Source organism: Dunckerocampus dactyliophorus, chromosome 18, assembly GCF_027744805.1.
Source record: "Dunckerocampus dactyliophorus isolate RoL2022-P2 chromosome 18, RoL_Ddac_1.1, whole genome shotgun sequence".
NCBI lineage: Eukaryota > Metazoa > Chordata > Actinopteri > Syngnathiformes > Syngnathidae > Dunckerocampus > Dunckerocampus dactyliophorus.
The window spans coordinates 17,736,214-17,762,201 of record NC_072836.1 but is presented as its reverse complement, the minus strand read 5'-3'; the positions used below and the strand labels follow the sequence as shown (position 1 = coordinate 17,762,201).

Genomic DNA, 25,988 nt, shown 5'->3' with positions numbered 1-25,988 from the left:
ACACGGGCAAAGAATAATTTAATCAAATGGTGATTTATCCAAAATAAGAATCAAACGGTAAACAACACAGTTCTACCAATCAAAACACGTCTCTGCGTGACTACTAATTCGATACCAACAGTTTCTATTTGAGCTGAATGTTGATATAACCTGGATAAAAGTACTTTTAATACTATAACAGATATTGTTTGTATTGTTTGCATGGAATAAACATCCCTTAACTTTCTTTTTGTGTGTGTGTGTGTGTGTATGTAAACTACATGAGCAATATAAAAAGGCACACAGAAATCAGAAATAAAATGTCTTCCATAGACCAACGGCAAGTAAACAAAAATATATCATTTATCACAGTTCTTTTGTGGTTCTTTGTCGGACTCTTGAAGTAGAAAGTTGTACTTTCCAAAGTCAAACTCATCAGGCATGATGAGCATGTCTTCCCTCGCTTTGGCCAACCTCTGACGCAGGATGTCCCGCCTCTCCATCCACTCCTGCAGCTCCTCATGACTGTGGGCGGAGTCACAACTGGCACCATCAGGACAGCCGCCTTCCAACCTGTCAATGTAAAGACGAAGAAAGGATTTAACAGTTGTCGTCATCAGAAACCAATGAGTTAACATAAGGATCCTCCACAAGCGCCACAAATAAGAGACAACTGTTTATCAAATTATCATATTAAATGGTGGGGGGAAAACAGCTCAGACTGTACCTGGGATGGCCAAACTTTTTCTACCAAAAGGCTGAAAAATCAAATCAAATGGGGGCCATTTTGTTATTTTTAATGGTTGTTTTTGTTTTTAAAACAGGCTACAAACAATCCAATGTTGATATAAGATTTTTCATTACATTTCGCCGTTTTTATTTTTTTACATTTTTGTTTGTTGTAATTAACTTCCATCACAGGATTAATAAAGCATATAACAGTGGGGCATCATGGGCATGCCAATATATATGGTCATGACTGTATTTATCGAGCCCTGAGATTGGCTGCAACCAATTAACCGCAATAAACAAGGGATGACTGTATCAAGCAGGGATGTTGTATACAAACAAAACCCCTTCAGATGAGAACATCCATGGTGAAGGTAAAAAATCTTTCCATAACGTAAGGTGGAAATAACTGATCATCATTTATTTATTAGTCATTTGGAGAATAAAAATGCTCTAATCACTTTCGGCCAATTAAGAGAAAAGTTACCCAACAGCTGTGCCAATATGCGGGCTACAAAAGCACAGCACTGACTAAAACAGAAATCTGCTGAGCAGGTGAAGTGACCGTGTTGTCTTACTTGGAGCAGAGCTGGAAGCATGAGCCGGGGAAGCGGTACGTCCACGTCAAAGCCTCGTCTTCTCCCTCGTAGCTGAACACGCGCTCCCTGTGCTTCAGGGTGGAGATGTGCTGCTGCCACTGGCGCTCACCGTTGCTGTGCTTCCCACAAAGATGACAGTAGAAGCCACTCTGAAATGTAATTTAAAAAAATAAATAAATAAAAAATGCAAGCACAACAGTCATCGCCTTGCTTGTGGATGTCGGCAACATGAAATCAGAGGGACACTACATCAGGGACAGCGGTTTAATGGAAACGTTTCATATGACAGTCATATGGTAGAAAATCAAATATTGTTATTGTGTCAGTATGTGTGTTGCTTAAGCTTAAAAAAATAAATAAGTAAAGATCATCCTATGATTCGAAATGTAAATGTAGTGTAGGTACTGCACACATCTATGACCCACCATTTGCTCAGCGTTGTCCATTGGCATGATGATGTATTTCTCTTCAGGGACTGGCTGGGTGAGCACGGCGCCGTCTGCTTGACGATTGTGGGTGCTTAATGTCAGCCACATGTCGTACATTTGCTGCATGTCCCGGACTACAAGTACAGACACATAAGTCCCTTATCACCATCAGGACATAGTTCAGTGTCGTGCATCCTCTCTGGAGTTGGTCCTCCGCTGTGGAGGTAAAAGTTTCCACTCTTCTGGGAAGACTTTTCTACAAGGTCTTGGGAGTGTGATAAGAATACCCATCCTCGTTCATTCAGACACATTTCACCTGTCATCTGAGCAGGCTTCATCGGTTCACACTCTAAGACTAGATAGGACAGCAGTCCTATCACGCTATCACGTTCAAAGACTAGACGGAGACGAGATCGAGCGAGCATCAGGAGATCGCCGATGAGAGCGCCTACTTCATCTCACAGGTGTTAAATGAGGGATGACTGTATTGCAAAGCTGAGATGCAGTTTTTTTCTTTAAATATATGTAGAATGTCTTAGCATGTGTACATGCGTTGGTTTACTAAATATCAGGGGGCCTTGCATCCTTTCATTTTCAGTATGTGGCCCTAGCTGGAACAAGTTTGGACACCCCTGATTTACACTCTAATTGTCTTAACACGCATGTTGCATTTATTAAAACAAAGGTTCGTAAATGTAGTGCTTTAGTTTACACACGAGTGGCAATGAATGAAACACTAGTTCAAACCGGTAAATCAGTGCCGTCCAATGTGCACAGAGTATACAGAAGTCATGAGCAATTGGGTGGAAACCCACCAAAGCACAACGCCACCATTTTGTTATTAACTGGCACCGTCATCAGTTTCACTTTAGCCGACTTACTGTCTTGATTCTTCATGTACATCCACATGTCCTTTTCCTCTTCGCTGTGGGCAAAGGTGCATTTCCCGCTGTAGTTACATTTCTTTTTCTCCAATATCTGGTTGCACATCTGTCAGATGAGAACATAAAAGCTTTAAATACAGAGCCCGTGTGTAATAAAGATTATAATCCCTGACAAGACAGATCCAAATGAAAATCAGATTACAGTAGATCCCCTCTTTTTGTGGGGGTCACACCAAGGACCACCAACACATAGCAAAAAAAAACTGAGTAATGATACGCCCATAAAAATGTCCAAACCCTCCTGCCTCACATGCTTATTAAACACGTTTAAAGTATAAAAAGTACAGGTACGGTACTATCATGAATTTAACATGATTGATGCACAGATGGAATCGGAGTCACTGCCTATTTTTAGAGAAAAAAACTTTTTTGACCAAAAATCGGCTGTGAATGTTGAATCACAAAAGTGTGGGGATCCACTGTACACTTTACTAAACTCACTGACGTGGTACCAAGACTCACTTCATACTGTATAGGGAAGTTCTTTGGGGTATGCGGCAGTGGTCTGACAGGAACCCATTTGCTCTTATCCAAGGTCTTCACCAGAAGTGTGTATTGCTCTTTAGTCCACCTGAGGGTGATAACACACAAAGGGGATATGATCTTTATTTTAAATGATACAATATACAGTATAAGCAACAATATGCATTAAGGATACAAGACACTATTTATACTTGACTTAAAAGTAGTCTCCTTGGACATCACCATGTGCAGCTGTACACATCCTCTTCTCACTTACATGTGCTTGGCCTTGGCACTGCAATACTTGAGGGTTTTGTCTGGCACGCTCACGTTGCCTCCTCGCCAGCACTGAGCACAGGCAAAGTTCATCTTCATGTTCAGATTACTGCCTTTCGCTTTGCTTTCGCCGTTAGCAGCAGCAGGAGACTGAAGAGCAGTTGTGGAGGATAAGGAGCATTACAGTCAGTTTCCAATTTTCATCTACAGTATATTTAAGTAATAAACCCTAATTTCAACCCCTTTTCAATCACACTGTATTGTAAGGAAGGTGCAGTCTATGGCACAGTGCAAAGAAGACAAACTAGTCCAAACCCAAATCTTACTCTATTGAATCGCTGGCTGCTTGAACTCTGTTCCTGCTTCTCATGATATTCTGTTGACACTTTAACAATCTCATCAGGGCTGATACCTAAAATAAATGCACGCACACACACACACACACACACACACCAATAAGCGCAATTATATTGTGACAAACAAAAGTGTCATCCTCTCAAACATCAACTAATATCTATACTTCAAGATTGAAATTCAAGAAGTAAATAACAAACACATGAATATTTCTTTCGGTGCTAAAAAAAATAAATTGAAGAATTTGTTATAGAGCTCTCATGCTGGATTTCATTAGATTGTGCAAGTGTACCTAATGTTGTGGCCTTGCATCACTGGTGGTTGAAATGTCTGCGTCCTGGTCACTGAGTGATCGTGTGTGAGACGTCAGATGTGCAACCTTTCATTTTCGGTTTCCACAAAATAAACATTCCACTTTTAACAAGCAAATTGTTTTTTTGTCAACACCTCGTGTCCACAGTAATTAATTAGGTTTAGTTTGTGATAGATTGGCACACAAATTGAATGATCCAGAGCATAGCAGACGCTTTTTGTTCCAGAATACCTTCTAATACGCTCTGCGAGTAATGTACAACTATAAGTATATGATACCTGTGTGGATTGAAAAATGTTGTTCGACTAGGACACTAATTATGTCCAGCTTGGCGATTGTAGCTGCTGTGTCAGCCACTGACTATCTAAATACACACGTACAGTATGATTTTTATTATAAATATATCTATTTTAATTCATCTGTGAATGCAAAAATGAAGTTTTGGTGTTAAAATACGACTGTTTGATATGTTTCTACACCCCGAGATGCATCCAGGAGTCATGTCACGTATTAAAAGTGTCTTCTTCAAGAACATTCTGACAGTTACTAAACAGGTAAGCTTTCATTGTATCCATATACTTCAAAAATGGCTTATTTCAGCTTTTGTAGGTTTAGTTTATCTCCTTGTTGGTGTAAACAACTCTCTTGGTCTTCTCTTGTGAATCTACTGTTAAGAGTGGCGCTCGAGTTCGATTGAGATTTATAATCCAGTGCATCTTATATACGTTTTTTCCTCATCATGACACATTTTTTTGACTGATGCCCCTTTTACTCCAAAGTAACGTATAGTCCAGAAAATACGGTAGTGTAACTGTTTAGATACAGGAACTGACTCGGCGTGTGTGTCACCTGTGTCCCGCTGGACCCTCCAGGTTTTTAGCTCAATGACAGAGTGAGCGTAATGGCAGCTTTCCTCCCTCAGGCAGCCATACCGGAAGACTTGGGGACACATTTCAAAGAGGGCCAGCACGCTGAGGGGACGTACTTTTCTGTAGTTGACGTTGGTGGTCCTCACTACAAATGCTAAACACCTGGCAGGCACAATCAAAATACTTTATGTATCATAATTGTAATTAGTGGGTGACATGCACAGTGACAGGTGTGTTGCACTCTCACTTGTTAGCATCAAAGGAGTGGCGGGCACCCGCGTTAGAGCACAGGGTGTAATTTTCTTGGCAGCGCTTACTGATGATCCGAGGTTTCCTTTCATAGCATTCCTATCAATAGAGCAAACATCAAAGCATACCAATTGAAGGAAATCGTCATGAATCCATACATTATCATTTACCCCAAACGTCATCCACCATTGTATGTTGTATTTTAGCAACAAATGCAAAAAGGTCAGATTTTGTTCTCCACAGTGGAGTGACGTTATTTACATCCTAACCTGACACAGGAATATGAACATGCCCTTGTGCTCCTGTACAAGGCGGATGATGCTGTTTGTAGGGTCCAGCTTGATGGCGTCGGTTGGTCCAAACAGCAGATTTCTATCCAGAGTGCCCTTCCTTTCCTCTGTCCAAACGTCTATTTCCAGTTGGTTGAAGGCAAACGTGCATTTCTCACCAAACTTACACAGGCCCACATCTCCAGACTTCAGCAGTTCTACATGTGAAACGTTGGAAATGCGTGAGAAAACATCGACGTAAGCAAGCAAATGAGTGAAGGTGAACTTTAACCTAACAAAGCTTGAAGAAAATGATTTCAAGACAGGCAAAACAAGGAAAGAGGAATGGTCAAGTGACCTTGAATACACCCAGTACACAGTGCTGTGAAAGTATCTGACCCCTTTCTGAGTTCTTTTTGCATGTTTGTCACACTTAAAGGGGGCCCCATTTGTCTCATTTCAGGGGCTCTTAAAATGACGTTGGATACCAGTAGGCCACTATTGTAAGTTTATTTATTATACACAAGTTTTGCAAAAGGTAAATCCACATTCTTCTCCTGTTGGCAGACATGCTTGGAATCTGCAGCCTTCACTCCAACCTCGCCTACTCTTTTGCGATTGGTCAGGGGTTGAGCAGTCATTAATTCATCAAATAATTTATGATATTGCGTATGTACTGTGGCTTAAACATTGTTCAACAAAACACTTATGTTAACCACCTTTTGAAAGACGTCAAATGTAGAGGAGAAAAAAAAAATTGATAGCTTGAACTTACACACACACACACACACACCTGGTGGGGTACAAATGCATCATAAGTCTTTTTTTTTTAAATCCACATTCATTGTAGACGTAGGTAAGAGATCATCATTACCTCTGCAAAGAACAAATGGCCCTGTGAAGGACGTCCATGTAGGTGGCTGTCGCACTCTGGTCCACTCTGTAGGTTTAGCTGCCTTTCGTCGGCATAAGAGAATGTCTCGCTTACAAGTGTGGACCAGGTCAGGCTTGTGAACGAAGGTGAATATCCCTTGACCTGAAAGCAATGAATTATGTTTGATGAAGTTTCTGATACCTATTATCATGAGGTTTTTAGCAAATCGTATACCAGAATAGAAATTATTTTATAATTATTAAGGTTTCTTACAACACTAGAGTGTAGAGCTGGACCCACCTCGGCGAGGGAAGCATGTAGAACAGGCCTGCATGAACTCATGGGTGGCAGACAGAGGGTTTGAGACGGATGTGCATGTACTCCTCTGCTTTATTGGCATGAAAAGAGCGTCATTAAAAATCAACAAAACATAGAAGCAAGTACCTTAATCCAATAAGTAAGGCTTACTTTCTTTTTGCTCCGCTTTATCGGAGAAACCACATTGTTAGAGGTCGCGACAGCTTGAGGAGCAGAGAATGACACATTAGGTTTTGACTTGCCTTTACAACAAATAAAGTAGCCTGTATTTCTGGATGGATAACATAGCTTTAGACTTGAAGACTGTGCAAAAAGCTCATGTTGTCAAGGTACCTCTCAGTACCATACATACTGTACGTGGTTACGAAACCTACATCAGCATTTACTGTGTATCGTCTTACATAACGTCTGGTGATAGTCCAACTGAACAGCAGTGTCAAACTCCAGATCTCACCACATTATTTCACGCTCTAATTCTTCATCTTTCTTGGTAAAAGCATGTGTTCTTTTCATTTACACATACATTTTGCACTATCGTAGCATTTTTTTTCTTCCCTTACCCAAGTGTTATCGACAAAATCGTCTTTGCAACCATCGTCTCCTGTAGATCATTTTAAATTCTCTCTTTTTTGGAGGCTCTTTATGGCTCTGCTGCAGACCAATGTGTAAAGCAGGGGTAGGGAACCTATGGCTCGGGAGCCAGATGTGGCTCTTCTGGTGGCTGCATCTGGCCCTCTGGCTTTAACGCAATAACATTTTTTCATAGTAATTTTCTTTTACAGAAATCAGTATTAAAAATAACATTCAAAATATAAAACTTCTTTATGCACTTTAATCCATTCATCCATTTTCTACCGCAAGCACAGAAGTCACATTAATGGTAAGAAGTATTTTACAGTATTTATTATTGGTTAGCTTCAATATAACAACGTTATTAAACAGAATAAAGTCAGAGAATTATTATACTCTAAAATTATTGGTCATACTTAATAAGGCACACATTTAGTTGTATTGTCAGTTGTTGTTAGTTGTATATGGCTCTCACGGAAATACATTTTAAAATATGTGGCTTTCTTGGCTCTCTTAGCCAAAAAGGTTCCCGACCCCTGGTGTAAAGGCTTCTTTTCCTAGGGTAGAACTAGGGTAACTAGTTTTTAAGTTATGATTTAAATGTCTAGAGAAGAAATCCATTATATACTGTATGAAATGATCCAAATATACTCAGCTACCTTGTCAATAACATGAGAAGTACGGTAGTCACAATAAGCAGTGTTTCCCTTACAGCCACAAATAGATTTGCCGCTACCTGTTTGCCCTTGAAACCCATTATAATGTGACTGTCTCAAAGTGTGCAGTCCTGTGGGAAACAAATAAGTTATAATCACCAGTGGAGCTGAAATTGCAGAGTTGGTCCAGGCCTGTTCCCACCTCTGGCAGTGCTGGCAAGGTAGCCCTCCCACCTTCCACTGAGGGAAACAAATCCAGTGAGTCAAGGGAGTCCAGCTTGTCCACACCAGAAACCGATCCAGCTGGAACAGAACGGTCACAGGTGATCCCCACAGGTTGCAGCTCGACAAGCAAGTCGTCAAGCGACTTTTCTTGCGCTTTCAGGTCCGTTTTGGACTGATCAGCTTCAGCTGCCTTGGCACATGGAGGCGCCTTCAATAGGTCACCAGAGGAATCTAGCATTGTGGAATTCAATTTTGGAGCATTGACACCCCCAGAAAGGTTATCTAAAGAGTCATGGCCCTGGGGAGAGGAGAGGTCATCCAGGGTATCCAGTGAGTTGTGGCCGCCAAGTGAATTGGAGTTCAAATGACTTGTGGCTGAGTTGAAGAAGGCTGAAGGGAGGTGAGGCGTTGGAGCGGGCAGCACCAAAGTGCTTTCTCTGCTGGGAAGTGAAGCTACTTTTTGGATGGGGATCTAAAACACACAGAGAAACATGAATTACAAAGAGTGAGTGGTTGTAGTTTTAACACTAGGACTCCAATTTAGGCAGAGTACTTCACTGCAGCATACAGTAGTAGATGCATAACAACCTGTAATTCTCCATGATTACATTATTTAGATATTTCACACTTTACAATAAGGTACAGAAAAATACAGTAGTTACTGATGACCTAATGCGGAACTAATGACTAAGGCACACACATTTAGACTAGTTACTGAGGAACTAGTTAGTCTTCAACTAACTACTAATTAATGAGTAGTGGTTAGGGTTAGATAGGTTTGTTCCTCATTAACTACTGTAATTTGGTGTACCTTATTGTAAAGTTTTACCCATTATTTATTAGTTATTAACGGATATTTGTGGTCTAGGAGTCTAAAAAAAATGGTTTAAATCCAAAGAATATCAGGGGCTATTTAGTGTTTTTAAATTATGGTAGTAAAAAAGGAGACACCCAATCCAATAGGCTAAGAAGTTATACAGTAATCCCTCGTTTATCACGGTTAATTGGTTCCAAGGCCGACCGTGATAAGTGAAGTGAAGTAGGGTTCCTTCTTTTCTCTTCTGGAATATTTTCATAGTTATGGCATGGAAAACCTGTTTACAATCTTATCTTAATCTTTGAACATTATTAGCGCCCTCTAGACATGAAATAACGACCCTATAGTCACCTTTCCACTCCTATTACCCAATATAGCATATACTGTATAATCAGAGAAAATAGGCCACTTAAGACAGTTTGCCTTGTAGTGGAACAGAACAGGGAGCAGACAAAGTAACAAGTTGAGAGTTTTAGCTATGGCCGCAACAGTAGCTTGTGTTATGATAATTATCATTATTATTTTTGTGCCTGTTGTGAGATCATTTATACCTGCAATAAAAGCCTGGTTATCAAGTCTGGTGCTTGTCTCACCGAACAACTGACACCTAGTGACCAATGTAGAATACTACATTCACAAGTTGAATGTAGTATTCAACTACATGTGGCTTATACTGTAGGTCATTTAGCCATTTTTATGCTTGAAAATGTTTAATTTGTGCAAAAAGTAAGTACAATTTGCTTAAATATACATCTTTGACTAATAATAGGCCGTAGTCAACCACGAAACAGCAATCATTTATTCACTAACTCATTTTTTTAAAAACAAGAGTGAGGGACGACTGTATATTTAAAACACAAAAGCAGCCTAAATGTCAGCTCTGTGTTATAAGAATCAACATTTCAACTTTTTCTCCTTACATTGCACCATTTTGTTCCCTTTTTACATTTTTTTTTTTTTGTAATTGTATTTTTAGAATGTGCCAAAAATAAAATAAAATGTGCGCTAAACAGCGCCGGAGCCGCCCTTTGGAGCGCGTGACGTGACGTCAACTCTGTTAGCAACCACAATGCTCATTGACTATTAAAGGCTTTGCTACAGCGTCATGACGGACCCTTAGCTTGTTCGCTTGTTTCTGTGTGATTTTAACATCGTGTGACAGAAGCTGTGATGTTTTTCAAGTGCAGCCTTGCATGCTTTTCCAGACCTTCAAAATATCTTGTAGACAAAGATGCCATGGTTTATTTCTTATCAGTTAAGAATAGGCTTCTCACAGCCCAAACATTGTATCTTTACCTCAGCAGCCTCCTGTTCATGAGGCATGGAGTCAAGCAGGCTGTCTAAGTCATCTCCTATCAGCTGACAGTCCTCCAATGTGTCCAGGCTTTGCAGGCCGGAGATGGCAAGCAGGTGTCCGTTATTTGTTTTGGCAGGAAGCTCAGATTGAGGCATACTGGGTGAACTGACTGAATTAACGCACAGACATAAAATGAAATGTTTTGTTCAAGGGTTCAGGAGTTTAAGCATGAAAATGAGCACAAGGGGGCTGCAATGTTGATACTCACCCGCCGCAATTTGACTCAAAGAGTTCATATCATTTCCTACATGAGCAGACACCTAAGCATGACAAAACATGAACACATGAAAGGAATGAGAAAATCCAAGAAGGTAGAGCATAGCGCATCCGTGTATCCATATCAGAGAAGAAGCTGAGTAAAAAACATTTAAAACACTAAGTTATGTCAGTTTTGCTCACATAGGGCTTTCGTTTTTTCAGTCCCAGGTGGTTGGCAAGTTCCTCTGCTAGGTCATTGACCTGTTTGTCCTGTGAATAATTTGACAATAAAGAACGTGAGAAAATAAAACAATTTTTTTAACATAATGATCATTTCACTTACAACCAAATAAACAAACTGTTCAAAATATAACACCTACTAAGAACGTAAAACTTTTTATGACCCACTTGACCCCTTTACCTGACGTGTGGTGAGCATACAGTCCCTGGTGCAGTCGTAAGCCTCCTTGTACTTTCCAAGATGCTTCAAGCAAAGGGCCTTCAAGTAGAGCATCCTGTGGCTTCTTTTACACACTTCCATAGCTGTGTCACAGTCCTTCACGCACTGACTGTATTCCTTCTGCGTAACACAAGACCAGGAAACATTTACAGAGGACAGATGACGAGATTGGAGGTTAAGGAAATTAGCATTAGCATAACTATTTCCAGATAAAACTACGATTTGACCGTTCTGTTGGGATGAGTGAAGGAGGTGTTCAACAAAACAAAGTCTATATAGTCCATTTCTTCTTGACTTATTATAGTGTAACTGAACTCAAATCTTGGTTCTGGGTTAGGTTTTGCACGACCTGACTGGAATCCAAAAGGGTTCTATTTTTGACAGCTTTAGATTGCAGCACGGTTTGACAAGTCAAACACATCATGAATGTTTGCTATGAACTCAAGTTCACAGTAGAAATCTGCTACACATAATTACCGTATTGATAAGGCAAACCCATCTTTTTTGAAGGCCCGTTTTTGGATTTTAATCAAGTTTTAAATATCAGTGAAGCAACAGTTTTTAGAAAAGGTATAGCTTAAGAGTTCACACTGGTATTTTTGTCAAGGCTGCATAAAAAAAACAACACTAATGCATAAAGTAAGGACATGATTGGGCCACTTTTGTGACTTATGGTAAGGCTTGGTATGTTCATTTGTTTCAGACATGCTTAACAAGTTGTATTAAGGAACATTTTTTTGTTTACATTTTTTTCCAACATATCAGAAAAGGAGTAGGAAGAAGCAGAGTTTATTTAATGTGTCTATTACTGTTCATTCACAATTACACACATTTCACTTGCTTACATTTTGCCATTTAAATTTTACTCACTTCCTGTGTGAAACAAAAGAAAGATGGTTAAACTATCACATAGTTCAAATAATGACACCACAGTATAAAGAAAGAAAGAAAAAAAGAGAGAAAGAAAAATTAAAAACAAAGATAACATAAGATTAAAATGTAATAAAAGTGATACAATAGGAATAAAGTTCTTAGAAATAGGAATTTATTATTAAGTGACGTAACGCAAAATGACATCTGCTGGGGTGAACAGGTGGCTTATTTTTAGAGTCTGCTTTTTCCACTAGCTCAGAAAAGCTTCTAAAATATATTTTGAAAGAGTGCTGTTTTTAACAAGCACTCTCTTCTGCACGCACGCACGCACGCACACACAGTAAAAAAAGGGACAGCATTTCTGACGCATTTTTCCTTATACCCATAAATCTCAAAAACAAAACGAAGACTCATCTTTTTGAGAGTTTTTTGGGGTGGGGTGGGCATAACATCTTATATATGGGACAATATGGTATTTAGCGTGGTAGTAAATAAATGGCTGACCTGTTACTTCAATAGTAGTATAAAGGTGCCTCGCAGTAATCCCTCGTTTATTGTAGTTAATTGGTTCCAGACCAGACTATGATAAGTACATTTCCTTATTAGCAGATCAAATATTTTTGTAGTGAGAGCATAGAAAATCTGTTTACAACCTTCTAAATAAGCTTAACAATACTAGAGACCTACAGACATAAAATAACACCCCTATAATGACCTTTACGCTCATGTTACTCAATACAGTAGACATAATAGGAGAAAATAAGACATAAGACACGTGTGTGTTGCTTAAATGTGTTCCGGTGCAAGGGCAGCTGAGTGGGAGTGGGCAGGAAGTGACGTCAGGGGTTCAGAGTTGAGTTTTAGATTGGCGTGGTTTACGGCCGCAGCAGTAGCTCGTGCTAGGGAATACTGTGCCCGTTGTGAGACAATTCAAACCTCCTGTCTGGTGCTTGTGTGTCTCATCGAACATTCCTGACACCTAGGAACCAGTGTAGAATACTACATATCACCACAATGTCTTTGAATGCCTTTTAATTCATTCACTTCGTGAGCCTTTAATTGATCTCTTAGCCTGAATTCCTGAAATCAAAAATGCTTGCACTATATTGTCATTTATTGAGACACACCTGTAAATACGCTAGTGCAGATGTATGTAAAGAAGGGACAAAAAGCTCCAGCAACAGATATGATCAGTATAACCTCTAACACAGTTGCACATTGTGTGTACTTTACTACGTATACCGGTACTCTTGTTCACTTTTTTTGCACTGCAATATCAAGTCCAATTCCTGGTTTGTGTTTGCATTAATTTAAACCCCATAGAGTTTGCCTGAGGAAGGACACCAATGGACTAATTCAATTACACTCATCTCACCATGCTGTGGTAGGCAGTCGCCCGGTTGACATACAGACTCTCCAGTAAAACCTGAGGAATCTGGATCCCCTCTGCTGAGGCGTAGTGGGAAACATTTAAGGCTTCGCTGAACTCGCTCACTGCCCGATTCCCGTAGCCATCTCTGAACCAGCAATTGCCCTCTTTGAGAAGGTTGCACACCAACTTGATCAGGAAGTCCTAAGGACGGAAACATGGATGAGGTGAAGAGATGGGAGTACCCAAACTGTAGGCATGCAGAGGAATGGATGATTTAGACCAGGGGCGTCCAAACTTTTTCCACTGAGGGCCGCACACGGAAAATTCACAGGATGTAAGGGCCACTTTGACATTTTTTGTTTTGTAAAACAACCCATGTACCTATGCTAAGAAGTTAGATATATTTTAAGAAAAACAGCCTGCATCTTAACTTAAGTGTCACAGTTGACAAAGTTTATTAGTATGACCTTTTTTTCTCCTAACATTACTCTTTTTTGCTTGTTTTTCCATTTTGCTTTTATTGCTTGCTTTTATTATTTTTTTATTACAAATATTTCACTTTTCTCGTATTTAAAAAAAAAAAAATTGATTTATTCCTATAAGAGTCTAACTTAATTCTTGTAATATTTTAACTTGTTCCCAAGCTCTCTTTATTCTTGTTTGTTTCTCATGATATTACGACTTTAAAAAAAACAACGTCTTTTTTCTTCAATACGGTAATTCAACATTATGCATCCGCCCATATTTTTTCATCTTAATATTATGACTTTTTTCTCCTAATATTAGAATTAACTAACTTACTAACTAACTAACTTACTAACTAACTTAACTTAGGGCCGCAACTAACAATTATTTCCTTAGTCTATTCATCTGAAGTTTGTGGTTTTGATTAATGGAGTAAGCAATTAGGACCTCAATGTGAACCAAACAAAACTTAGTGGTTTGGTCCGCAACATATATATATAAAAAAAAAAAAAAAGAGACAAAAATGTCCACCGCTGTTTTCCAAAGTCAAACCCGATGTGTGTGAATATCTTGTTTTGCCTAAAACACAAAGTTAATAGGTCTGTTTGCATGGATGACTAAGGAAATTAAAAGATATTTACATTTGAGAGGCTGATTCAGAGGATATTTGCAATTTAAATAAAAAAAACTTTTAATCAAATACCAATATAGCTGTCTAGTAATTGGATAATCGATGATTCATCGATTAATTGTTGCAGCTCTACTTTATTCTCCTAATATTTCAAGACTATTCTCATAAAACTACTGCGGTTTTGTTTTATTTTTTTTGTGTGATTGAATTTCAAATACATGCACACACAAAAAAACACAGCCATGGGCTGCAATAGGCCCCTGGGCCATACTTTGGACACCCTTGATTTAAACAGATTCAAGTCACCTGTGCAGTCTGTAACCTTGTATCTACAAGGCCCAGTTCATGTTGACTAAAATGTGCATACAGTTTTAGGAGAAGATTTATGAGAGGAAACAGACAAAACACAAATATTACCTGGTAGCCTCCAGAGTCCGGAAAAGGCAGAGAAGACCTGAAAGAGGAAACAGAAAGATGTCAAACCCTCCAGTCTGCACTAAGAAAAAAGGTTTACTTGTTCATACTCACTGTATGAATCTCAGAGCATCACCTATCTCTTTCCTGCGTTGCTGTCTTATGGGGTCCATTCTGGGAGAGGAAGACTAACAATTACACAAGGACGATTGAACACTGGTAATCTAGTAGCATGCATGTCTTCAATAGCACTTCGATTTCTGTGCCATACAGCGTAGGTTTCTCGTGTCGCTTGCCATATTACTTTGCATTCCGGGCAGCTTGATGAGGAGAAAAAAAATGGCGTCACTGACCCAACTTTAAAGCCACCTACCTTCCAAGAGATGAAGTTTATTCATCCGGAGCTAAGTTTACTTTAGTGGCATGGGCGAGCCAAAACTGAAAGTAAGACTTTCAGCAGTGGATGGGTAGCTCTGAGACACAATTTTTAAAATAATATCGCTCGCCAGCAGTTAGGTTTCGATTTCTACAAATGCTCTTCTCTTGCCCTAGTGCTGAATTGCTGTAATAGCCCTTTAAGAAATGGGAGGGACGCGTCTTTGCCTCAGGAAGCATTCCCGTCACCGCCCACGAGTTTACTTCCGGTATGGGCGATACTGCAAATTTTGTCCATGCGATACCGCTACCAAGTACAGTACAGGTCATTTACTATGCTGTTTGTCCTTACCGATACCTATTTTTTTTAACTTAATATTTTATGCATGATTTTGTGGTTTTGCCTTAATTTGTTGATCATAATTATAATCAAAATAAAACGCATATCGATCTCATAACACTAATATCGAGCCGAGCCTGATACTACCACTGGAATCAATATTTTAGCTGTTCGGACCGATCCACCGACCCCCAGTTTAAACTTGACAAATCTGCTTTCACGTCAAATTTGGATTTTAATCGCTTTGAATTGTGGAGAAAACGTATGTGAATTAATTTAACCTGTGGTTAAAAAAAAAATTACATCAGACATTAAACATAGTTTATTTTATTTTAGTTTAAACAAGGGGGAAAAGACGACAAACAAATGCTTCCGGAATTTTCAAAGTTTTGGGTTGGCAAATATGAACGTTTCCTCCGAATCTAAATGAAATTACAACGTTTTCGAACATTTGCACAGTACAGTATTTTTTTCCACAGCTCTTGCTTTTAGTAATTTAGGAGCTTAAGAGGTACATGAACATACCACTGTATGTTAATTGAACTACACTTCCCGTGGGCACCAACTCTTGAGTCGTAAAGCAGTGTGGCGTGCCGAATTGCGCTTTGAACGACAGGAACGGGCGGGAGCGTGCTACTTGACTAAATTTATCTTCTTGAACTGCAGTGTTGGAGTACATTGGAAATTAATTTCGTCACGGAACTCTCAGCGCTGTGTGTAAGTTTTGTTTTTGTTAAAACGGGGAGTTCAGTGCTTACGGGAGGCGGAACACGTTCCATTGTAATGCCGCACTGTGCATGTGTCAACATTAACTTAGCTGTACTAGACACTCCACGTTGTAATGCACAGACTATGCTCACACATCCACCAAAATGAGTGGTGTGAACTGCTGGTATTTACGTCAATGCTTATTTAAGCTCCATTTTACTGGTCGCCAAAATTTTGACAGCTCCACTCTTATCTCAGAGCGGCTTGCTGTGACGCTTTGTAACGATAGCAGCATGTGGCTAATGCTAACTTTAGCTCCCCCATTGGAAATATCACAACAACTTCACACTGGCAAAGCATAGTACGTACGTACGTACGTACGTAAGCAAGTAGTAAGTAAGAATTTAAATGTTGAAAAGTTGCAGTTCTAACCTGTAAATAAGGCTGATGGTGTAGTTGCTTGGGTTAGAGTAATAAATGCAAGAATGTCCAAGTTTCTTTTTTCCTTTTGGTTGTCCACAATAGCTTATTCATGCTAATACCGCGCACATTCATGAACAACTGCCGTCATTGTCATATTTGATACATATTCAAAAGCATACATAAGAACAGATGAGTCCGTAAATAGGCTATGTGTTTTTGTTATGGTTTATTAACAGCATTTAACAATGAAGATTCATCCATGACAGTTCATGTTGTCTCCGCCAGGATTGTAGTTGTTAGCCCTGTGATATGTTGCCTGTAAATGCCATCTCATTAGCACCTTTTGTACTTGCACAAGCCTTAAATCATTAAGGCCTTATCCTTAAATCATCACTGTCTTCTGTTCTTTGTATCTGGGACTTATGCGCAAGTTGTGTTCATTCTGCTTTAATACTGCAGACATATTTTGAAGATCAATTCATTCTCATAAGTGTCTGTGTCATGCTGACTGTGTTGTTTCAGAATAGAATTGCATTAAATCTTGATTTTGTGTACTGGTTATTGTGTATACAGACTGAAGCTATGTGATATACAGAGTGATGTCTTATGACATGAATATATAATTTGTGTATTATTTTATTTTCCAGCTATCCCAATGGCGACAGACATTGTTTCGCAGTTGGCCGAGTCTTTGGCCAAAACTGGAGTTGAGGAGGGGGAGTTGAGTTATAAAGGCCAGGGAAGAAAGCTCAATGATTCCCAATCAGGTGAGAGTTGAAAACATTTCCAGTCTTTTCGCTGCAATCATGAATCTGGAGGAAATATATAGGCATAAGTACAGGGTTACTGTACTCTCATTTTCAAGTTCAAACATTTACCACCCCCCTCCCCATCTTTAGTCGAGGAGATTGTGAAGGACATTGAGGACTTTGAGGGTCTCCAGGCTCTGAGACTGGAGGGGAACACTGTCGGTGTGGAGGCAGCAAAAGCTATCGCCAAGGCCCTCGAGACAAAGAGCCAGTTCAAGGTTCTTGCACTTCTGCTTTTCATTCCTCTAAACTGCATTTGACTGATTGGGATGGTCACGTCTGACAATTGCCGTCACTTGAAAAAAGCTAAAACTACACAACCCCCTGTTAGTTTAGCTTTAAAACTCTATTAATGCATGAAGTTTCTAACGACAACGTTGCTTTTTTTATATAATCTTTCAGCGCTGTTACTGGAGTGACATGTTTACTGGCCGCCTCCGCTCTGAGATCCCACCTGCTCTGGTAACATTTGAATGAATGTTCTGTGCCTTTGTCACAGGACTACAATGCCCCTGACTTTATATTTCTCTCTCTCTTTCTGTGAAAAGAATTCACTGGGTGATGCTCTGATGCTGGCGGGTGCCAAGCTGACCGTTCTGGATCTCAGTGACAATGCCTTTGGACCAGATGGGGTGAAGGGCATCGAGAAGTTGCTGAAAAGCTCCGCTTGCTACACGCTGCAGGAACTGAGGCTCAACAACTGTGGCATGGGCGTTGGAGGAGGGAAGGTAAGTCATGTGGAAGTCATTTGGCTTCTTCTAAATTCCAAGAAGATATTCCAATAAATCTCTTTATTAGTCTTTGTCAGGGCAAAACATGCACATGCTGCATTCACATTCAAATTCACACTTGCATACCATGGAAACTCAAAATTAAAATTCAACATTTTCCCAAGTGGAATTATAGCAGAGTAGAAGCAGTCTTGGTAAAGAAAATAAAATAAAAGTTTCAGGGGCACACTTGATATTGTTGTCTTCACTGTGCACCCCCCCTCTCCTTCCTGCTTATGTGTCCGTATCCGTCTTGGCTGCCACCACCTACAAGGGCCCTTAGGTCCAGATAATGATATTTTTTTCATTCTTTGACTGACGTTTGCATTATATGTGCTGGATTTTCAAAACAAATGCTGTGGTCCACAGAAGTACAGAGGCCCTTAAAGGTCAAAAAGTCCATGTTGGTTAAGTAGAACTTGCGTAAGTGAGTGTCCTTCCATCTATGTTCACGAACTCCTCAGATATTGGCTGCTTCACTGATGGAATGCCACAAATCAAGTGAAAAAAGTACACCCCTCAGCCTGAAGGTGTTTGTGGCGGGGAGGAATCGACTGGAGAACGACGGCGCCACAGCCCTCGCTCAAGCATTCCAGGTAAAGGTCAAACACATGGATATAATAAATGGATATAATAAACGCATGGATAAACATGCAGGGGGCCACATTCTCAAGTGTTTGTATGCATTCACAGACCTGCCAACATGTACACATTTTTTGTACACTGCATGCGTTTTGTGTCTTGAATACGCTTCATGCTCTCCAGGTACACATTTAGTTGTATTTCGCCTGTTTCAATGTCAAGTTAAGTCCCTGATACCTGGATTATGCTCCTGTGTGGAGACACCAGCGTACGCTACACTGCCTCGCTCCTTGCGGATGGTAAAGACTGTGATTGGTCAGCTTGTAGAACATTACTTCCTGTATGCATTTGTCTTGTTCAGAAGGCCTGCAGCACACCTCCTCCGATTTCGGATCAATATTGATTTAGTTCCAGCTGCAATAACACTCCTCTTCTCTCTTTAATTACCATTGGCCACTTGCAACAAAGGAACCTAACAAGCTAAATAGTTGACGTCACATGCTCATCCCTGACGAAGAGCAGCAGTGTCTAAAGTGCGGCCAAGGGGCCATTTGCAGCTCCTCTTTTATTGGCCCAGAAATAAAATTGAACAAAACAACAAAAGAAGGGGGAAAAATAGAGCAAAAGGCATAATGTAACGAGAAAAAGCTAACTAATAACTAGTAATAACATAAAGCTTTGCCTCTAAATATATACAGTTGTCCCTCATTTATCACGGTTAAATGGTTCCAGATCTGACCGTGGTAAGTGAATTTCCACAAATTCAATATTGATAAATGGAATATTTTCAAGATGTGACATAGAAAACCTATTTACTAGCTTCTAAATTTTGTTGTTTTTTGACATTATTAGAGTCCTCTAGACATGAAATAACATCTCTATAGTCACCTTTACATGTGTTTTAGTTATTTTTTTTTCCTTTTTACAAAATTATTTATAAAATTCTTCAAGGTTAGCAGGTCTGTATTTATAAATACTATGGTTTTTTTTTTTTAGTGAAATTGTTACCGCTGTCTGGATGTATTTGAGTCTGAGAACCAATGTCTGTGTTTGTAGTTGATGGGCAGCCTGGAGGAGATCCATATGCCCCAGAATGGCATCAATCACCCTGGGGTAACCGCCCTGGCAATGGCCGTGCAGCACAACCCAAACCTGCGAACCCTCAACCTCAATGACAACACTTTCACGGAGAAGGGCGCCATTGCCATGGCTAAGGTATGTTTGAAAAATTAATCTTGCTAAAACTGATATAGAACACAATGATCCTCGTAAAAGTCAGAAAGGCATCACCTAAATGTCTAAATGGGTTGACTTTGATATTGCTGCCGCGTGCCGCACCTTTCTCCGTCCTCCACAGGCACTGAAACATTCGCGAAGCATCCAGGTAATAAACTTCGGCGACTGTTTAGTGCGTCCTGCTGGAGCCACCGCAATCGCTGAAACTGTTTCAGAAGGACTGCCAATCTTGAAGGTGAGTGATCATTTTTAACAGTATAACATCATCTCTGACTGTTTTGGTCTGCACATGCGAAATGTGTCTCCAAGCGTTGTCATCAAATATACCTCATAAGCTATAGAGACAGCTCGCATCACCTTTCTGTCAGTTGTCATTAGGACACCCCATCATACGTGTAGTGCAGATGTTCTCAAAGTAATTACAGTAATCCCCCGTTTAACTGGTTCCTGGCCCAACCGTGATAAGTGAATTTCCACGAAGTAGAATCACCTTATTTATAAAACGAATATTTTCATAATTAGAGCATAGAACTCATGTTGTTGTTGTTTTTTTTTTTTTTTTAAACATTATTAGAGCCCTTTTAAGACATAAGTAAGGCTCGTACTCATTTTAGTTTTGGTTGGTTGGCGGCCATGCCCAGGCGCAGGCCCCACTCCTTAAAGGCACACACAACAAGTCACAGATATTACACTACGTATTACGTCTTTTGCATGCCTTATATTTGTATTTTCGTTCCATGTAGCCATTTTTATGCTTCAAAATGCTTAATTTAGGCCAAGAATACTTTGCTTCAACAATTTGCTTAAACAACCATTTTGTTTTTACTAATCATAGGGCTGTATTCAACCACAAAACTGCAATCATTAATTAATTAAGTAAATGTTGAAAAAACGTGAGAGTGAGGGCGCAATGTTTGAACCGCGATGTAGCGAGGGACGACTCATAGCACAGGCAAGACATTAGGGGTGCATGTTTTGTCAAAGTTTCACCATTTTGTGAGAAGTGGTTCAGGACTACTAGGTTCTAACCTCCAGTATAATTTTATATGATAAGGTTATCTTAAACAAATACATCGTCATGTGATAGCATTAGGACAGCCAATGGTATGACAGTTTATTTATTTGCTAAAAACTAGCATACATATGAGAACATGAGACTAATATATGGTCCCCTGTGGATCCTCTTGACCTTTTTATTTCCCTTTTTTCCCCCCCAAATACGTCGTTACATTACACAGGAACTCAATCTGTCATTTGGCGAGATAACGGAGGAAGCTGCTCTGGCTGTGGCCCACGCAGTCAAGGACAAGGACCAGCTGGAAAAACTGGATTTAAATGGTATAAAAGTTTAATAAGCAGCTTTTCTTTGCAAGTGCTTCGTTCAAAAAGCTTTGATTGGTCGCCAGAGGGCAATTTAACTATGGACAATGGCTACACTCCATCAGCCAGTTCGCTGAACGCACGTAACATGCACACTGTGTTTGGCAGGTAACTACCTTGGAGAAGACGGCTGCAAGGCTTTGAAAGACTTAATGGAAGGCATGAACATGGCCGAGCTCCTGGCATCGCTCAGGTAGAACGAAGCTGCAGTATTGCTACACATTGAAGTTCACGTGATACACCTGGGACCTTTCTAACAGTGAGGTTGTTGACGATGAAAGAAAACAACTGATTCCCTTGTCGTTCATCCTCAGCGATGATGAGGGTGAACCGGAAGATGAGGATGAAGATGATGAGGATGAAGAAGACGACGAAGATGATGAGGAGGTAGATGAAGAGGAGGTTGAGGAGGAGGAAGAAGAGGACGACGACGAAGAGGAGGAGGAGGAGGAGGATGAGCAGCAGGAGGAGGAGGAGGAAGAGGAAAACACTGGCAACAAGGTAATGTGGGTCAGAATAGTGACCGACCACTTTTAATGACGCATCTTCCAGAGAATAGTTTTAGCTCATAGTCTTGCTAAAACCACGTACAGTATGTGTTACCTCTTTAAGAAATGTTGGACTGGACCTGATATCACATCAGTCTGAATTAAAACCAGAGAGTCGTCTTTAAGTCATTTTAGGTTTTACTGACCCCGCCTCCCCTCGCCTTCTTACTGTAGTTTTCCACACCTCCGTCAGCCCAGCGGCCGCCAGATGTCTCGTCCTTCCTCAGCTTTCCGTCGCCAGACAAGCTGCTTAAGCTGGGAGCCAAAAGAGCAGCACTGATTGAGCAGCAGGTAAACACAAAGCAGGCATACCGGATCTACATTTCACCCACAGGAAATGGTGTTTGTGGTGTTTTAATACCTTTTTGATGCAAAACCACCAAGCTGTGCAGTTTAATTCGTCTTATTATAGTATGCTAACACTGTAGTAAACCCTTATTTGCATTTACATTGCGTTGTGAGCAGGCCGCGTAGTGATAACTGCATCAGCTATATAAATAGTGACGTTATACCCTTTAGGTATCGTGTGGTTGGTGCCTATGAAAAGTGGTATGTTACAAATAACTTTGTGTTCCCCATGCATTCATTTATTTGTGGCGGCCAAACGCTGATATATTCTGACCGCCATAAATAGAATTGTCGCTACGCACATACTTGGTCGCATATTATAACGCATCTGTTCATGAATATAGTAAAATGATAGATTAAATGTAAAAATCAGGGCACATTATCATGGATCCTAGGAAATACCATGACTTCTTTTCTTTTTTTTTTATTGCCCGTATGTGGGATAGCATGGTCATCTTTGACTTTTGCTTGTGTTTGGTTGAAAGTCAGCTGCACTGATGGTCACAAACAGGACTCATGTTTTCTTCCTCACTGTGTGATCAGGTGGATGTGACAGATGCTACAAAAACAGCTGAAGCCTTCCTCAAAATTGCTTCCGTGTACAAGGAGGACAATAATGAAGTTAAGAACGCAGTCTTGGAAAGTGTTGGTGAGTCTTTGATCAATCACTGGTTGGGTTTGCCGTTCCCTTTGTTTTTTTTTTTTTTAATATATTTAGTAATCCCTCGTTTATCGCGGTTAATTGGTCCCAGACCCAAGCGTGATAAGTGAATTTCCCCAAAGTTGATGTATTAATAATATATTTTTGAAAAACTTGTGATAGTGTGAAGCGTGGGACGACTATATGTTGCCTTTGGTCTGTAATTGTGCTTCTGAGTTTCTTTTCCAAGGTTTTATGCTGTGTTGAGCACAATATACTGTATACAACCAACACACATCAATGATATCGACCCGTTCTTCTTACTTTATTATAAAGCAAATCTGTTTGATATTCATGAACATGTCTGGTGCAAAAAAAAAATCTGAATTCCTTTCAACCTGCATAAATAATACGCATGGGGCTGAGCCGATTAAATGGAACTTTTTTTCCCCCCCCTACAGATGCCCTTCTGAAGAAAGCCTTTTCCTCATCTTCCGTACAAGGCTACAACTTTGTGTCGTCTTTACTCGTGTTGTTGGGACTTATTAAGGTGGTATATCAGTTTAAGTTTGTGTCATCTTTACAATCTTCACACTCTCTATGTTTCTTTCATCTCCTCCATTGTCCTCTGCCTTGGTGGGCTCAGAGTGAGGAGAAGGTGAAGCCTGTCCTGGTGGTAGCCGGTCATCTGCAGGCCTTGGAGCACGCTGTTCGACAGGACTACTTCCCCAAGGAGAGCATGGCCGTGCTGGAGGCCTTCATGTCCCGGTAAGGGCGTGACAGAATGAGCCAATCAGCAGGCAGCTTCCAGGTATAAAACACTGTACAATTCTCATCCCGTCTTCAGGGATAACGCACCTACTATGTATGATTGTTATCACGCCTGGTGTGTTGGGAAACGGTGGTTTATGTGTTGATGTAGAACTAACACTTGGGTTATTCTGCAAGCAAAAAAAATCTATGCCAAACGTGGTGAACGTGCGCAGCATCCTGTTCAATTTAACTTCTCTACTTTGCAGCTCATTTGAGGTTAGTAAGCTAGTTGTTTGTCGCCATATATTTTCTGCAAGAAAGTGAGAAAAGCTGCAATGATATCACACCACTCGTTTGTCGCATTTTTTTTACTTGATTGCAAAACATGTTGAGGAGGTCTTCAGGGAAGTAAGCAAGGAGAGACGATCACATACTCCTGAGAGCCAATATTTTATCATTCATATAGTAGTTGAGATTGTTGTTGGCACGGGACTACCCAGCATGTCCAATAACAGTTAAAATGACATGTTATGTTTTGTGTTTAGTTGTTTTTTTAATACCCATGTAGCAGGAGTAGATGATTGATGTGATATGTTTACTTGCTGTGGATGTGTGCTTATTTCGTTGCACCGTGAATAAGTATGTCATTCTGTTGACCACCTACATACCCTGGCCAAATTTTTTTAACCCAATGTGGCCCATGAGCCAAAGGTTTGCTCACCCCTGCTCCAGACTTTCACAGGTAATAGAATAAGCAATAAATACAGGTAAAGGTTGTTTGTAATTCACTTTTTACCTTCTCAATTCATGTTCTTTCTTTCCTTGGTTCAGCCACAGCCCTTCTCAACATTTGCACACAATTTGTGAGTGCTGGTGACAAAAGTGTGCGTCAAGTCACAGCGGTGTGTTTGTCATCCACAGCAACAACAAGGCTTTGGAGTCATGTGGGACTTCTCGACACAAACTCCAGTCCACTTTGCAGAGAGTCCACGCTGAGAGCTGAGAGCTGTGGATACACACACACACACACACACACACACAGCCAACTTATCTTTTATTGATGGACCTTTTGGGAGTCAGCACACATTTGCTAAAATTTGAAACATCCAAAGTTGAGCAGTACCATACAGTCATTGGCGGACTGCCTCGCTGGACCGGGATGCTTGTTGAGGATCTTATTCAAATGGCGTGAACCTTTATGGACATGCAGTCATTTAAGTGCTTTGTGTTGCATCATACTGAGACCACCATGCTATTTGAACCTCTGGTGTTTTTATAATTAAAAAAAAAAAAAAAAAGTCAGGTGTCATTCACCTGCTGAAAACACGACACTATATTGTACTGCATACTTGAATGCAAACTTAATCAAGCCAGGGTTGGCTGTTGTACATTTTTGTTTTCAGCGTTGATTAATGTATTGCTTTTGCATGTTTATGATGAATATTTACCAAGTGTGTCGTCATCTGGTAAATATTAGGACAACAGGGATGTATTTTCTGCCTTAAATGAGGCACAAGCTGTTTATGGCTATGCGTTGACAAAATAAACTTGAGTAGCGTTCTTCCTCTGCTTTCTTTTGGCGTTCCTCATTACATGTCTCATGTCTTGTTCCCGTCAGTTTCAGTTTGTAAGCAAGGGAGTCGGTGCTTTCAAAGGAGGTGCGGTTGGCTTGGATATTTGACTTAAGTCTCATGAAAATTATGATTTTTTTTTTTTTCTTGTGATGTTACAACTATTCTCCTAATATTATGACTTTATTCTCCTATTATTTTGACTTCATTTTTGGAAAAATTACAACTTATTTTCTGCCAATATTAAAACTATCTACTTGTAATATGACTTTATCCTTTTTTTTTTTTTTTTTTTTTACTTTAATCTCATAAAATTAGGACTTTTTTTCTTGTAAGATTTCAACTATTTTGTCATAATATTAGGACTTTATCATCCTATTATTTCTTCTTTATTCTCATGAAAATTACAACTTTTTTACTCGTACGATCACAATTTTTTTTTCACATGACTTTATTCTCCTATTTCAACTTTATTCTCATAAAAATTACACCTGTTTTTCCTCATACGATTACATTTTTCCCCCTTATTCTCCTATTATTTTGACTATTCTCGTAAAATTATGACTATTTTTTTAGATTACCATTATTTTCTTTTAATATCATGACTTTATTCTTTAAATTTTGTAATTTTTTTTTTTTGTAAAATTACTGCAGTTTTTTTTTTGTTTAATTTTATTTTCAGAATCCGTCGTGGGCCGCAAATCACCCACGAGGTACACGTTGGACCCCCCCCGATGTACAGTATTTCACCAGTACAGTTCTTATTATGCATCCACTACGGTGCATTCAATGTTGATTTGATTT

At 39.8% G+C, this 25,988-nt stretch overlaps 2 protein-coding genes across 7 annotated transcripts; one reads left to right on the top strand and one right to left on the bottom strand.

Annotated features, from left to right (window-relative positions):
• Positions 1–7: 7 nt before the first annotated feature.
• Positions 8–15,262, bottom strand: LOC129171412 (zinc finger CCCH domain-containing protein 7B-like). Of its 3 annotated transcripts, none has more exons than XM_054760035.1 (22): positions 15,075–15,262; positions 14,816–14,875; positions 14,705–14,741; positions 13,195–13,392; positions 10,908–11,066; positions 10,688–10,756; positions 10,497–10,548; positions 10,228–10,397; positions 8,049–8,586; positions 6,814–6,866; positions 6,646–6,733; positions 6,346–6,507; positions 5,472–5,689; positions 5,201–5,301; positions 4,934–5,115; positions 3,744–3,829; positions 3,419–3,567; positions 3,142–3,250; positions 2,617–2,725; positions 1,733–1,869; positions 1,287–1,456; positions 8–552 (listed from the first exon to the last, which is right to left on the bottom strand). In XM_054760035.1, the coding sequence occupies exons 2-22, from the start codon at positions 14,872–14,874 to the stop codon at positions 339–341; spliced, it is 3,060 nt and encodes a 1,019-aa protein (XP_054616010.1). In that variant the 5' UTR covers position 14,875; positions 15,075–15,262; the 3' UTR covers positions 8–338. The 3 variants fall into 3 exon arrangements, 2 of the variants coding, with proteins under 2 accessions (XP_054616010.1, XP_054616011.1); XM_054760036.1 differs by having other exon boundaries at positions 6,646–6,730; XR_008566787.1 differs by lacking the exon at positions 1,733–1,869 and having other exon boundaries at positions 404–552.
• On the top strand, positions 14,797–25,177 carry rangap1a (RAN GTPase activating protein 1a). 4 transcript variants are annotated; one of them, XM_054760039.1, is made up of 16 exons: positions 14,797–14,920; positions 17,195–17,314; positions 17,447–17,574; positions 17,759–17,818; positions 17,905–18,084; positions 18,591–18,722; positions 19,765–19,923; positions 20,066–20,179; positions 21,183–21,282; positions 21,433–21,517; positions 21,639–21,825; positions 22,047–22,163; positions 22,764–22,869; positions 23,322–23,410; positions 23,507–23,628; positions 24,535–25,177. In XM_054760039.1, exons 2-16 carry the CDS (start codon positions 17,203–17,205, stop codon positions 24,614–24,616), a joined length of 1,773 nt encoding a protein of 590 aa, XP_054616014.1. In that variant the 5' UTR covers positions 14,797–14,920; positions 17,195–17,202; the 3' UTR covers positions 24,617–25,177. The 4 variants fall into 4 exon arrangements, with proteins under 4 accessions (XP_054616014.1, XP_054616012.1, XP_054616016.1 ...); XM_054760037.1 differs by lacking the exon at positions 14,797–14,920 and adding an exon at positions 15,984–16,133; XM_054760041.1 differs by lacking the exon at positions 14,797–14,920 and adding an exon at positions 15,984–16,133 and having other exon boundaries at positions 23,507–23,671.
• The last annotated feature ends 811 nt before the right edge of the window (positions 25,178–25,988 follow it).

What these genes read in the sequence shown, in the direction of transcription:
- LOC129171412 (XM_054760035.1), bottom strand. Translation starts at nt 14,874, where the DNA reads ATGGACCCCATAAGACAGCAACGCAGGAAAGAGATAGGTGATGCTCTG. An exon ending in GTATGCTCACCACACGTCAG is followed by an intron (nt 10,757 to 10,907) that starts GTAAAGGGGTCA and finishes AATTATTCACAG; the next exon opens with GACAAACAGGTCAATGACCT. An exon ending in GCAGCCAGCGATTCAATAGA is followed by an intron (nt 3,568 to 3,743) that starts GTAAGATTTGGG and finishes ACTGCTCTTCAG; the next exon opens with TCTCCTGCTGCTGCTAACGG.
- rangap1a (XM_054760039.1), top strand. Translation starts at nt 17,203, where the DNA reads ATGGCGACAGACATTGTTTCGCAGTTGGCCGAGTCTTTGGCCAAAACT. An exon ending in GCTCAATGATTCCCAATCAG is followed by an intron (nt 17,315 to 17,446) that starts GTGAGAGTTGAA and finishes CCCCATCTTTAG; the next exon opens with TCGAGGAGATTGTGAAGGAC. An exon ending in CTGAGATCCCACCTGCTCTG is followed by an intron (nt 17,819 to 17,904) that starts GTAACATTTGAA and finishes TTCTGTGAAAAG; the next exon opens with AATTCACTGGGTGATGCTCT.